Source organism: Budorcas taxicolor, chromosome 5, assembly GCF_023091745.1.
Source record: "Budorcas taxicolor isolate Tak-1 chromosome 5, Takin1.1, whole genome shotgun sequence".
NCBI classification, from domain to species: Eukaryota; Metazoa; Chordata; class Mammalia; order Artiodactyla; family Bovidae; genus Budorcas; species Budorcas taxicolor.
The window spans coordinates 1693677-1707682 of NC_068914.1; the positions used below are offsets into that span (position 1 = coordinate 1693677).

General features: G+C 53.0%; 1 protein-coding gene across 1 annotated transcript in view; it reads left to right on the forward strand.

Moving 5' to 3' along the window:
- The first annotated feature begins 680 nt into the window (after positions 1–680).
- The window catches only part of ALOX5 (arachidonate 5-lipoxygenase), a 45528-nt gene continuing 32202 nt past the window's right edge, over positions 681–14006 (forward strand). Inside the window, exons 1-3 of the mRNA XM_052640496.1 lie at positions 681–830; positions 6760–6958; positions 8932–9013. Coding sequence (XP_052496456.1) covers positions 681–830; positions 6760–6958; positions 8932–9013 — 431 coding nt within the window. The remainder of the gene's footprint in view (positions 831–6759; positions 6959–8931; positions 9014–14006) is intronic.

The following is a 14006-nucleotide window of genomic DNA, read 5'->3' on the forward strand; positions in this document are numbered from 1 at the left end:
GGGCGACGCTCGTGGTGCCCTAGGGGAGTCCGGAGGGGCCGGAGCTACGGGAGGGCGGGCCCGGGGGCGGGGTCAGAGCTGCTGGGGGCGGGCCCGGGGCGGGGTCAGAGCTGCGGGAGGGCGGGCCCGGGGCGGGGGGGGGGGGGGGGTTGAGCGGGGCGGGGCGGGCCCGGGGTGGGGTCAGAGCTGCGGGAGGGCGGGCCCGGGGCGGGGTCAGAGCTGCTGGGGGGCGGGCCCGGGGCGGGGTCAGAGCTGCGGGAGGGCGGGCCCGGGGCGGGGTCAGAGCTGCTGGAGGGCGGGCCCGGGGGCGGGGAGGGGGCCCCCGAGCGGGGAGGGGCGGGCCATGGGCGGGGTCAGAGATGCTGGAGGGCGGGTCCGGGGCGGGGGGCGGGGTTGATCGGGGCGGGGCGGGCCCGGGGCGGGGTCAGAGCTGGGGGAGGGCGGGGTCAGAGCTGGGGGAGGGCGGGCCCGGGGCGGGGTCAGAGCTGCTGGGGGGCGGGCCCGGGGCGGGGAGTGGGCGGGGGCGGGGTCAGAGCTGCTGGAAGGCGAGGGCGGAGGCGGCGGGGACCCCGGGCGCTGGGAGTGAGGAAGCTGCGGCGCCGGCGGGAGAGGTGCTGAGGCGTGCCGAGGCTCCCCGTGCTGGCTGCGCCCGCGCCCCGCGACCCCCGCTGCCCGTTGCCATGCCCTCCTACACCGTCACCGTGGCCACCGGCAGCCAGTGGTTCGCGGGCACCGACGACTACATCTACCTGAGCCTCGTGGGCTCCGCGGGCTGCAGCGAGAAGCACCTGCTGGACAAGCCCTTCTACAACGACTTCGAGCGCGGCGCGGTGAGGGCGCGCGGCCGGGACGGGCTGGGGCGGCCGCGGGGCGGGGTGCAGGCGCGTCCAGGACCCATCGGGGTGGCTGGGACCCAAGGTTGGGGGCGAGGGGCTCTAAGAGAATCCTTAACTGGGCAAGTGCTGTGACCATTACTTGCGCCCACTTCGTGGGACTCCATAGATGGCACCTCAGCAGTGGGGAGAATGAGGAGGGCTAGGGATCCAGAGACCTGAGTTCCACCAGGGCCTGATCACTAGCTCGCTCCGCCCCCATCCCGGGCGTCAGTTTCCCCAGACGTGAAGTGCGAGTCTAGGAGTCCTGGTACTTCGAGTTGGCCTAGGAGTCCCAGCCGGTGGCTCAGTGTGGCACTAGCTGATGTCTCCACACCTGGGCAGCTCACATTCCCAGGCCAGGTTCCCAGAGGGATGCGCAGCGAAGGAACGAGAGACCGAGGCCAGGAGAAGACTTTTGCAAACCTGGGGGTCTTCACTGGCTTCCAGTAGAGTGTACACGGGGGAACACTTACCCCCAGGCTGTGAGCGTTCAGAGGAGGAAGAGGGAGGAGGGCTTCCCCTTTCCCCACCTCACCAGAGGCCCTGGTGACCTGGGAGTACAGGAAGCAAAGGGGCCCTGTGTTGGCTGCACTTCTAGCCTGCGGGGCCACGCGCTGCAGTGAGGTTTCATTCAGAAGTGGACTCCCAATGCTGATCTGGGCGTGAATTCTAGCCTGCAGCGTTCTCTGTGAGCACAGAGGTGCTCACAACTGGTCCTTACCAGGTGTTTGGTGCCCAGTCCACTGGGTTTATTAAATGATCATTACTTAAGTGCTCATTAAATGTGGTGATAGTCCCAACACACTACAGGTACCCAGAAAATATCTGTTCCCTTCTGCCACTCCCAGTTTCTGAACTGACCATAAAGATTTAGATTTCATAAAGCTGTCTTTGTACCTCTTCATTATTTTGTTGAACCAAAAGGAATTACTCATAGCTGACTATTTTTGACAGATAAAACTGGCAGTTTCATATGGTTCCACCAAACACTTCTTGGGTAATATTCATGAAGCATGTTTTAGGTCTGCAGAGCCTAAAGCCAGCAGTAGTAGTCCTCTCCTTTTCCAGGCTGGAAACTCAGAATGGGCTTGATTCCCACCCAGGAGCCTCAGAACCTGGCTCTATAAGTCCAACTGACACTTAGCCAAGTTCAGTACACTTATGCAGCTAGAGAGTGCCCTTCTGGAAGAGTTAGGCATTGAGCATACAAACTACCTCCTGTTGTTTGGTTTCCCCAACCAGGCCAAGAGGATGGTGGTGCAGGAGGGCTAATGGATCATCCGTTTGGGGTGATGATACCCTCAGCTATTTCTGAAGCACCATCATTTCTTTCCATTATTTTGTGGATTCCACCAACACGCAAGGGAGACAGGGTGCAGACTGCTTGATCTTCATAATCTGTCTTCAGGGCATCCATTCTCCTTCATACACTACCCATCGGTGTGTTCATGCTGTTCAGCATGGGGCGCCTGGGTGTGGCTTCTCAGAGGGGAGATAAGGATGTGACCATAACACGGGCATTGGAAGAGAGATGAAAGCATCCCTCTGTTCATTATTTCCCCACCCTGAGAATTCATTCAAATGACATTGTGATTAAACATCTCTGTGAGAGTCCCAGAAGCAAATTTCAGGAGAAGTTTGCATATCACATTTCCATTGGGGTGAGAGGGGCACTTCAGGAGCGGCACTGCAGGGGACTTGCTGTCTCCAAAGGCTCTTTGAAAAAAATCAGCTTTTGAGAAAGTTCCCGTTGATGCAAAGTTACTCCACACTGGGTCTTGCACAGCCCAGAGCTACTTCCTCATTCTCCAGCCAATGTCTCTTTAAGGGCAATCTGTCCCTTTGGGGTAAAGGTGAGGGGGAAATTTTAGAGGAAATACTTGTGGAGAAGATAATGCTATCCCATTTAACCTGAAAAGCATTACAGTCATTATAGATAATAACAGTAATGGTAACAACAATAAAGACTTTTTCCAGGCAACCAATTCAGACATTTCCAGGTCATGTCAGGTCAACACCGCACTCCCCTCACTCAAAATTCAGTCCCTGTAATGAACAGGACTGCCTTTCCCCCCTGCAATAAATTCAGTCACAAATCACTGGTTATTTTAATCAGAGTTCTGCAGAGTGATTCAGGACTGGAGTGGGAATCAGAGTCCTTCACAGGTGAGATTCTCCTGTCAAGGCAAATTTAGCAAGTTGGTGCTTCTTTGACTCTGTCCATTTAAAGTAATTCAAGTCCAGGTGGGATGACTTTCACAGATCCGAAGACTTCTGGGAAATCTTAACCTGAGCCTTTTTCATTCCCTGGCAGCACTTTTAGGAAAGCAAAAGGCCATAGGGTACTGTTTAGTATATCTCCTTGAACGTAGTCAGTAAGTGTGAACAAGTCTTACAGCTTTACTTCTTAAATATTTCTGGTGAATATTCTTACAATATGTTCATGAAGAATATATTGTGGAATACTGCCTTCCCAGAAAGACCATATTACTGAAGAAGAAGGGCTTCCCTGGTGGCTCAGACGGTAAAGAATCTGCCTGCAATTCAGGAGACTCGGGTTCAGTCCCCGGGGAGGGGTGGGGGAGAGCCTCTGGAGGAGGAAACGGCAACCCCTCCAGTATTCTTGCCTGGGAAATCTGAAGAAAAAGTATTTCCTTCTGATCCTGTCCATCCTTCACCTGCCCTCTCCACACCATCCATTCCCTGTGTCCTGCCTCTTCTCCCTCCTTCCCATCCTTCCTCTGCTCCGCTCTCCTCACAGCTCCCCAGTGCCCGGAATCTGCCGGCTTTTCTGCTTCAGCTTCTCCCTTCTGCTGTCTCCTAGATCCCCCCAGCCCCCCAGTTCTTTGCTCCTTTAATCTCCCTAACCACTGCCCCTTCTCTTCCTCTCTCTGCCCTGGCCTCTCCCTTATCCGCTCCTTAATCACCTCCCTCTCTCTCTCTCTGCTCCACAGCCCCCTCCTCTCCCTTCCCACCCCCCATCGGCCCCTCGTTAGACCCTCCACAACAGGCAGTCCAGGCTGGACCACACCATGACTCTCTGTCCTTGCTGTAGCAGGAATCTGGGGCAGAGACAAATGGAACCTTTCTTTAAATGCTGATATAAAGATCAAAACAAAAACTGACCAACTAAACCTTTGCTGAAATATTCCAAAGCCTTAGAGCTGTGTGTCCAGTGTTGAGTTGAGAGCAACTGGATGAAATCTGCAAGCTGGCCCCTCTGAGAAAGGAGGCTAGTGGATATCAGGTTTCCCTGCCTCCATGTCTCTCTCCAGTGCCTGACTGAGGCACCCACCGCTTCTGCCCCAAGAACTCCATGCATCAGACTCCCCCTCCCACATGTGAATTCCTCACCTCCTTTCCCCACATTCAGAATGCCCTGCTCATTCCCCTTCTCCACTCAGCTCACCTCCAAAATCTTACCAAGTCCTAAGAGCTGCCTCAAATGCCATCTTGCAGGAAGCTTTTCCATGTCCTCCACCCCACTCCACATCACCCTCATACTCCATAGCGGGCCTGAACCCAGGCTCAAAGCCAGGTCACCTGGCTCCCAGACCAAGGCTTTTCCCACGATGCGATCATCGGGAGAAGTGAGAGGAACCCAGACTGGGCCATCACACAGGCATGGGTTCTAATCATGGGGCCACCAGTTACTTCCTAGCATGGTAGCTGCCTGACCTCAGTCTGAGCCTCAGTTTCCAGCTATAAAATGAAATAATCATCCGCTCGGCCACGCACATGTTCTGTATTTACTGTGTGTCATGCCAGCCACTGTTGGCACTGTAGACCGTGCGGAATGGCCATGTGATGTTAGTGAGTCAAGGCAAATGAGTCAACAAACATAGCATCCATCCAGCACCCTGGCCCAGGGAGAGGAAGGAGGAAGGTCATCACACCTCCAGCTCTTTGCGCCTTCCTAAGACCTGACTTTCTGTTTGACGCACAGGACCCTGAGAGCTCCCCGGAGGCCCCCTCTATCCTCTGTGACTCTCCAGCAGGAACTCCCTCAGAAACCAGTCACCAGACTTTGTCCCTAGACAGCCCGAGTGAGGGCTGAATTCCTCGGACCCTCGTTCACCTCCTGGGGCACTGCTCCAAAGCCAGGGCCAGCCAGAGGCCGGCCAGAGGCGCAGGCCTGTCCTGCCCCCTCCCCGTCAGAGAGCATACTGAGTCCCTGTAAGCTGGCCACAGATTCCATCCCAGGTGGAGCTCCAGGGCCTTCCACCAGGTACCTGTAGGGGCCACTGGGGCCGGGGGACCTGAAGGGTCCATTCTCCTGTGACTGCACACAGGCGGGACAGGGAGACCCTGCTCTCCCTGCCCTCAAGCTCCTTCGTCTCTTCTTCGTCAGTCACTGCCCACAGCTGGACGTCTGGCCCTCCCTCTGAGAGTCGCTCTGGAGAGCCTCCCGGGCTCCGCCCCACTTCCCTGAGAATGTCCACCTCAGGTGCTCCTGCCTCTTGTTACCTGACAGAGGCTGCTCTCCCCCCTTCACCTCAGCCTTCCTGCATCAGCCCCCAGACGCCGGCTGCCCCCGCCCCCGCCCCTACGGAGCCACAGGAAAGCCACTTCCCCGGGCGCCAGCACCCGGGGCCCAGGACCCGCCGCGCCGCACATGTTCACTTCCCTCTGCTGGGTCTGCACTGCTGGCAGCGAGGCATCTGCGGGTCTCACTCGGCCTCAGCCGGGTTCTCAGTGAGAAACAGTCTCTGGCGAAAGAGGAGCCAGCCCATGTGGTGGGTCCCTGACAGGCGAGCCAGCTTACCTGTTCTGCCAGACGCCCCACCCTTCAGGCAGCAGAACCCTCCCGTCCCACGGTGTGTCTCGTGAGAGAGCAGGGGTCACAGACAAGTTCACAGACAACGGTGACCCGCAGGCCGGGGGGGCCTTGGGCAGGGAGGGGGCTGTCTGTACTACAGATTGTTGATTCTGCCACCAAGAAAAAGCCTCGGAGATGGGTGAAATCTGGCTTAGAAAGTGCCTCAGATGGCCTTGAGTCTGGGGCTTCCCGAACCTGCTGGTCTTCAGAACACCCGATGCAGTGTTTGAGCCCCAGCCTTCTCTCCCAGCTGCACATATGGAGAGGAGGGCCTCCAGCGGCACTGCTGCCGTGCCAGCTCGTCTTCTGGGGTCAGGAGCCTGGCAGCAGCCCGGCATGCAGTGCTGCGCGTGGCCTGGGACAGCAAGGCCAGCCTCCGCCCACCACTACGCCTCCGACCCTCTTCTGATTTTCTCGGCATCACTGTGGCTCGGAGCTGCAGAGGCCCAGGACGACTTGAATCTGTGGCTGCACTCTCACCCGAGCCTCCTCATTCTCACCCAGTTATCTGCCCCGCTGATAATGAGAGACACATGGGAAGGCTTGGACTGGAAGTCCAGCTCTGCCAGTTGGTAGTGGAAGTGGGACTGAGTCTCACTGTCTGCATCTGAGACACAGGTCATAAACTTCCCTCCTCCCAAAGTGCCTGTGGAATCAATAGCAGCATCAGTGAGCGCTTTGCCAGTTGCCCCTGTGTGCGAGGACCAGTTTGCCTCATCCAGGCCTATGGGGTAGCAGGGCCAGCATCCTGCTGCCCTTGTGAGTGGGGTCAGCTGCAGAGGCCCTCACCGAGCCTGGCCTGGAGGAGGGCGCTCCTGCCTGGAGCCTCCGCCTCCCCCATCCTGGGCCTTGTGAAGACAGCAGGTCTCCCTCCAAGCAGCGCTGGCGCTTACTCACTTCCATCTCCTGAGGGCAGAGTTGGGGGACTTGGCCATCTCTGTCACTCAGGGCATAGCACAGAGCCATGCCAAGGCAGACATCAGCAGACATCTCTGCTAAATGCACTGAGGATGATACAAAGGCTCAGGGGCTCCCAGACTCTGATCTGCCTTTTCTCCTTCTCAGGTGGATTCTTACGACGTGACAGTGGATGAAGAACTGGGCGACATCCAGCTGATCAAAATCGAGAAGCGCAAGTACTGGTTCCATGACGACTGGTACCTGAAGTATATCACGGTGAAGACGCCCTGTGGGGATTACATCGAGTTCCCCTGCTACCGCTGGATATCGGGCGAGGGCGAGATCGTCCTGAGAGACGGGCAAGGTGAGCGGCTCAGGCCCCGCCCACCTCCTGGGCTTCCAGGAAATGAGAGGGTTTGTGGGCCCTCCATCCCGGCAGAACTGTATCCATGGGAATAATAACAATGCCGCCCGTGGCTGAGCACCTGCTCTGTGCCCTGATGCACCTGCGGGAAACGTGACTTCCTCTGGGTGCTGAGAAGTCCCAGGCTCAGAGGGTGGAGTGACAGGCTCCAAGCTCCATCCAGCCATGTCCCCTCTCTGCCATACAGTCCTTCAGGGGAAGGTTGTGAGCCCCCCCCACTTTTGTCAGAGGGGAACCAGGATCTCTAGTAGCACATACCCCTAGGACGTGTCCCTGGATGGACGGTTCTCCAGTTTAGTTCTTGGCTGTCCTCTCCAGGAGGTCACGGTGGGGCTTGGGCTCCTAGGGATCCCACTCAGGCCAGGGAAAGGAAGGGGGTGGCCAGGAGCGCCTGTGCACCAGCTCGGAGGAATCACAGGCAGGGCCCGTACTCAGTGTTCACCAGTCATTAAACCTGAAGTCTCACTTTTGTGTTGAAAGAGAGAACTTAAAATGTGCCCTCTTAAGCAAGACCCTCAAATGTGCAGACCCCAATCTGACACTTTCTCACGAGGCCATTCTTGGTAAGAGACACACAGCTGGCTTGGTTGGAGGTGGAGGAGAGAGAAGCAGATGATGGGGTCAGCTCAGGCCTCTTCCCCTCTGAACAGTGTGCCTCCCCACTCCCTCCCCAGCCTCCTAGCATGATTCAAATCCGTGCCTGGTGCTCTTAAACTCTCAGACCACATCGTGTTGTTTCTGACCTGGAATTTAACTTAAGAAAGAAAATTTCAGGAGCATTTCTGAACTAAATGATTGGGGCAAGAAGGATTTTTACCCTCTGTCCTCATGGCAGGGAAAAGATCACAAAAGTCATTCTGTCTTTTGGTGGCCACCATGGAAAAGGCTGCAGACAGGGCACTTCTCTTCTACCAAGATTTTTAAATCGTGAGCTCCGCTTCCTCCCGCCCCAGCCCCCCCCCCCCCCCCCCCCCCGCCGCAACCCTGCCACCCAAGCTCTCAGCTGTGTAGTCCAGTCCTTTTTCCCACAGACCCCAAATCTCTTTCCAGCAAAAGAAAAATACGGCACATTCAAACTGGGATATTTAGAAGGCATAGACCAGTGTGGAAGGCCATTAGCTGCTAGTCCTAGTGGGGTGGGAGAGGGAAAAAATGCCAGAGCAATTCAGGAGAGAGTCCTGCAGCCAGAGCTGCCTTGGGAGGAGCTATAGCCCTCGGCAGAGGTGCAGACAGTCTGGGGAGACGCTGAAGAGGCGCGGGAAGGAGTGTCTTCTCCTCACTGTCCCACGCCCTCCACTCTCTAGCCAGGGTTCCCAGTGGCCTGACCCAGTGTGAAGCCCACTGATGCCCTGATCAGGGACCCTCAGGGACAGGACAAGATGAAGGGTGGATCTGGAGGGGCACACGGAAGCCACCCAGCATATCTCACCGATCCATTGTCTATAGCGATCTTAGCGGCTTTCAGTAGTCTTTTTATCTTGCTCATGATCTTAGGGGTCAGGAAGTTGGGAAAGGCTTAGCTGGGTGGTTCCTGCGTGAGCCATGGGCAGCCACTGAGGGGGGAGGGCTAGAGAATCTGCTTCCAAGGTGGTTCTCTCACGTGGACGTGGCTTGAGCTCCAGGGCTCCGTGGTCCCTCGCTCTCCACATGGCGTCTCATTTTTAAGGCTTCCCCACAGAGCTTAGACTTCTCACAGTGTGGTGGTCTCAGGGGACTCATGCTTCTTAAGTGGTGGTGGGCTTCCAAGGGCAAGGGTTCCGGGAGTCAGAGAGTGCACGCTGCCAGCTTCTCCACACCTGACTCTGGAAACCGGCCCATCCTGTCGGCACAGCGGGTTTCTGGGGGAAGCCGGAACGCTGGATGTTCTTTCTGCCCTTCTCTAGGCTCATTTCACACATGTGCTTTCTTCACAGCGAAGTTGGCCTGTGATGACCAAATTCACATTCTCAAGCAGCACAGACGCAAAGAACTGGAAACACGGCAAAAACAGTACAGGTGAGTTGTGACGTCAGACCAAACAGCCGTGGAGCCGTGGTTTCTCCTGTCTCAGAGGCGTGACTGCCCACAGCTCACGGCCCATCGGTGTTGGCATGTGGTGGCCAACGCACCAGATCCCTTTGATTCTCCTCAATCCCCGAGCTCCACCTTACCACCACTCCAAGCAGAGATGGTGAAAGAGCTGTGAAAGGTGTGGAGTCAACCGCGCTGACATTTAGAAGGAGTGGGACAGCATTCTCTCACTCCCGTTGGAGGGGTCACCCCTCACTTTTTATGTCTTCCCATCATACTTAAGTTATAAACGTGATACATGGTCCATTGGAAAACTGACAAGTCTTTAGCAAACAGACCAAGAAAAGAGAGAGGACTCAAGTTATTAGAACTGGAAAGAAAAGAGGGAGCGCCAGTGCCAGGCTCACAGACCTTAAATGAATGAGAGAGCAGCGTGAACAGCTGCACTCCGGCCTGTTAGGTGGCTCAGATGAGGCCCCTCCCCGGCCGCCCAGGGGTCACGACTCTGCATTCCCAATGCAGTGGGCACCGGAGCACCCACTCAGTGGCACTGAATTATGAAGACACGCTAAACTATAGATGAGTCTCAAAGACATGCCAAATGCTGTTTACGAAAGGCTCTATGTTATGTGAATCTACTTTTGCGAAATGGTCAGAATAGGCAGGTCTGTGGACAAACATCAGTAGACTAGTCATCAGCTAGGGCTGAAAGTTGGGAATGGGTCCTGGGAAGTGACTATCAGTTGGATACAAAGTTTCTTTTGGTGGGTGAAAATACTCCAAAATTAGATTATGGTGGTGGTTGCACAACTCTGAAAATATAAAAACCTTATAATTGGATATTTTTAAGGGATGAACTTTATTGTATGTAAATTGTATCTCAGTATAGCTGTTTTTCATGTTTCTGTTTATATATTTATTTGGCTGTGCCAGGCCTTTGTACTGGCACACAGGATCTTTAGTTGCAGCATGCGAACTCCTGGTTGCAGCCTGTGGTATCTAGTTCCCCGACCAGGGGCTGAACGCAGGCCCCCTGTACTGGGAGTGTGGGCTCCTACCCACTGGACCAGCATGGAAGCCCCTTAGTACAAGTGTTTCAAAAAATAACGCATGTGAGCAAGGTTCACATCTGGAAAGTGATGCTCAGTGGGTTGTATGCAGCCTGTAATTTAACGGGTCATTGTGGAATTCTGAGTAAATGGAGCTTTTATTATCTTTCCATTTTTGTGTGCATTTTTAAGTATTTCCTCAGGATAGATGCCCAGGAGTGAAATTACTGCATCAAATAGTAGAAATTATTAGTATATATTGACAAATTTCAAAAGTCTTTCAGCTAGTTTTCAGGATCAGTGTGTGGGCATCCATTTCACTTAATACTTGCCAAAGCTGAATAGTATGTTTTTTTCAGATTTTATTTTATTTTTTATTTTTACTTTACAGTATTGTATTGGTTTTGCCATACATCAACATGAATCTGCCACGGGTGTACACGTGTTCCCAATCCTGAACCCTCCTTCCACCTCCCTCCCCATACCATCTCTCTGGGTCATCCCAATGCACCAGCCCCAAGCATCTTGTATCCTGCATCAAACCTAGACTGGCGATTCGTTTCTTATATGATATTATACACTTATTTTTTAACTTTCCTAATTTGTGAAAGCATCTCTTAGCTCCTTATTCTTCCCACACTTCTCAGAGACCTACTCCTGCACAGTGGTTGAGAAATCCCCACTGAAACCACTGAGTCCCCCAGTCTCAAAATTATGTTTAGCTCCCCCTTTCCTTCAAAAATTTACATTTCCATGAAACAGAAGGGAAAATGAAAGAGTCATAGGCATGTGGATATATTTGATATATTATAAAATCATTTTGAATATAAATACGATACAAATAAATATATTACAGAGGCACTGATGATAAGTAGTGCGGGGCTATTAAGCATCATACAGAATGGAAAGGAAAAGGCAGAGAAAGAGGGAAAGGAGACTACACTGAACTCTATATCATGTTGTTCAGAAAACTTATTTTTGGATTGAGTAGGCTTAAATATTAAAGGCAAAACTGTTAACACTTTTAAACCATAAAAGATTCTTCTTCATGACCTCAGGAAAAAGATTTTTCAAATAAGACTCAAAATGCCCTAACCATAAAGGAAAGACTAAGCTCACCTATTTCAAAGTGAGGAAGTCCTGTTCCCTACAAAACAGCACAACAAGAGTGAGAAAGCAGTTCACAGAATGATGAGCAAGAATGATTACTCGGTGTGCGCCAAGGATCTCTACAAATCTGCAAGAAGAGGGTTTCCAGTTCAGTAAAAAAAAAAGAAGGCACTTGCAGTCACGGTGCAAAATGTGAACAGCAAGTATACAAAAAGGTGCTTCGCCTCATTTGTAATCGGGGAAATCAAAAGATCGCAATGAACTATTGCTACTGCTGCTACTACACACACACACACACACACAGGCAGAGCTGAAACAGCTTGACAAGGCCCATGTGTCAAAGAAGGCCTGACGGGTGGGAAGGCTCAGGCAGTGCTAACAGGGCTAAAAACTGAACAGCCTCGCACAACACAGTCTCGTAACCTCTGATGGAAGTCAGGCGACATCATGATCTGTGGCCCAGAAGTTCTACTCCGGCATCCAAATCCAGGTGTGCAGCTGCACCTGGACACATGTACAGAGACGGCCACAGCAGTGTTATTTATGAGAGCAAAGCAACAGAGACCACCCAATGTCCATCAACAGTAGAAGAGACGGATAAATTATGATACCTCTACGCTGCAGGGGAGAGCAATGAACTGCTGGTACTCAGAGCAACGTGAACAAACCTCACAAACACAGTGCTGAAGAGCAGAAGCCAGCCACGCGTCTGGTCAGTTCATGAAGTCTGAAATTATATTGTTTAGGGAGACTTGTATAGCAGTAAAACAGTAAACAGTAGCAGGAAGTGATTGTAACAAAGTTGAGGTGATTGGGGAGGTTGAGTGGGCGTTTGGGGGGCTGAGGCTACTGGCAACGTTCTGATTCTTGGTCTGGATGCTGCTTGTGCAGACATTCTGTGCGTTTTTCAGATGTGAGTACGTGTGTGCATATATATGTATACACACACATATGTTTATATATTCTTTTTCATAGTAAAAAAATTTTAACGAAACTCTTATGATTTTAGTACCACATTTGGGAGAATAAAGGGCTTCCCAGGAGGCACAGTGGTAAAGAATACGCCTGCCAAGGCAGGAGACACAGGAGATGTGGGTTCCATCCCTGGTTCAGGAAGATCTCCAAAACGGCAACCCACTCCAGTATTCTTGCCTGGAAAATACCATGAACAGAGGAGTCTGGTAGGCTACAGTCCACGGGGTCACAAAGAGTTGGACACAGCAACTGAGCGTGCGTGTGCACACGCACACATGCACACGCACTTGGGAGAATCATCTCATAGTGCATGTGTAATGTTAAGGAGCTATGAATTTGCGACTTGTTGTGGAATGTTTGTGAGTAAGCCTCTCAGCTCAGGCACCATATGAGCTTTGAGACTTTTGTGCTGATGCAGCGCACAGGGCCTCGTCCAAGAGCGCTGCACCGCCCGTTCCCATCCTAAGAGGTCGGTGTTCTCATGCCCCTTCCCTTCCCATTTCAACCACAGTGGAAAGCCCCTACAGCAAGTACTCCACATGCTTATAGAAGGGAGGGGTCCTGTGCTATGGTGAGTTAGGCAGCTTCCAGAGAATCTGCTAGTTATGTCCAGCTAAGAGAGTGGACAGCAGATTTTATCAGTTCCACGCTAATTCAGACTAAGATGTTAATTCTTATTACAGGCATTTTGTCTTATCCCGATATTTTCCAAAATGCACCCTGGAGCATTGGTCCCCAAACTTTCTCTCCAGAAAAGGATTCCATGGTAAAACAAGTTTGGGAAACTGTTTATCACATTCTCCTCCTGGAGGTTCACAGTGCGCATAAGCACTGAGAATTCTGAGACGTTTTGGGGTAATGATCCCTGGTTGATCTTTTTTAACCCAAGATTTCCCAAGAGAATCTGATGTAGGTCTCAATGTCCTGAAGAAGGAGTGCTCTGTGAAGCCCCTTTGGGAAACACCCCTTCCCCAGGGAGAGGTGGATTCAGTGGTGTGTTGGTCTTACAAGGGATGGGGCTTTGGCACAGTCTAGAGAAGCCTGGTGGAGAAGGCAATGGCACCCCACTCCAGTACCCTTGCCTAGAGAATCCCAGGGACGGGGGAGCCTGGTGGGCTGCCATCTACGGGGTCGCACAGGGTCGGACACAACTAAAGCGACTTAGCAGCAGCAGCAGCAGCAGCAGCAGCAGCAGCAGAGAAGCCTGGCGGGCTACAGTCCATAGGGTCGCGAAGAGTCGGCCATGGCTGAGCACACACACGCACGAACGCACAGGGACACGGGCAGAGGCTGTCCTGGTGGGGTCGTCGGCTCCTTCCGCAGATCTAGTCATCATTTTTCTTCTTCTTTCTGCTCATCCGTTCTTTCCAGGCCTCCCCCTCTGTTTCCGTTGAGGAAACACTGAATCTTGCACTGTCTGCGTACTCTTCGAGTTCCTCTTTCACATGAACCCTCAGGCTTCCAGATAAGAGTTTGAAAGTAAAGTTGACAACTAAGAATAGTCTCCAGCGTGTCAGAGGCTGGCAGATTCAGCTGGTTCTCTTCACTCACTCAGCCAAGCTGGAAGATGGAGAAGCCACACAGTTCCTAACCCAGCACCCGTGTTCTCTCACTGGGATTGCACGTGTGGCACAGGCACACACACACACAGAGCAAACTACAGTGTAGTGGGTTTTCATCCACATCATGTAATCGAATCATTCCATGACTTGCTTCTTCTTCCCCCATTATTCTGTTGCAGAGAGCTGCCAATTGACAGGCGCCGTCCATTCATTTCGGAGAAGGCAATGGCACCCCGCTCCAGCACTCTCGCATTTAGCTTCTGTGTAGCACACCATCGTGTG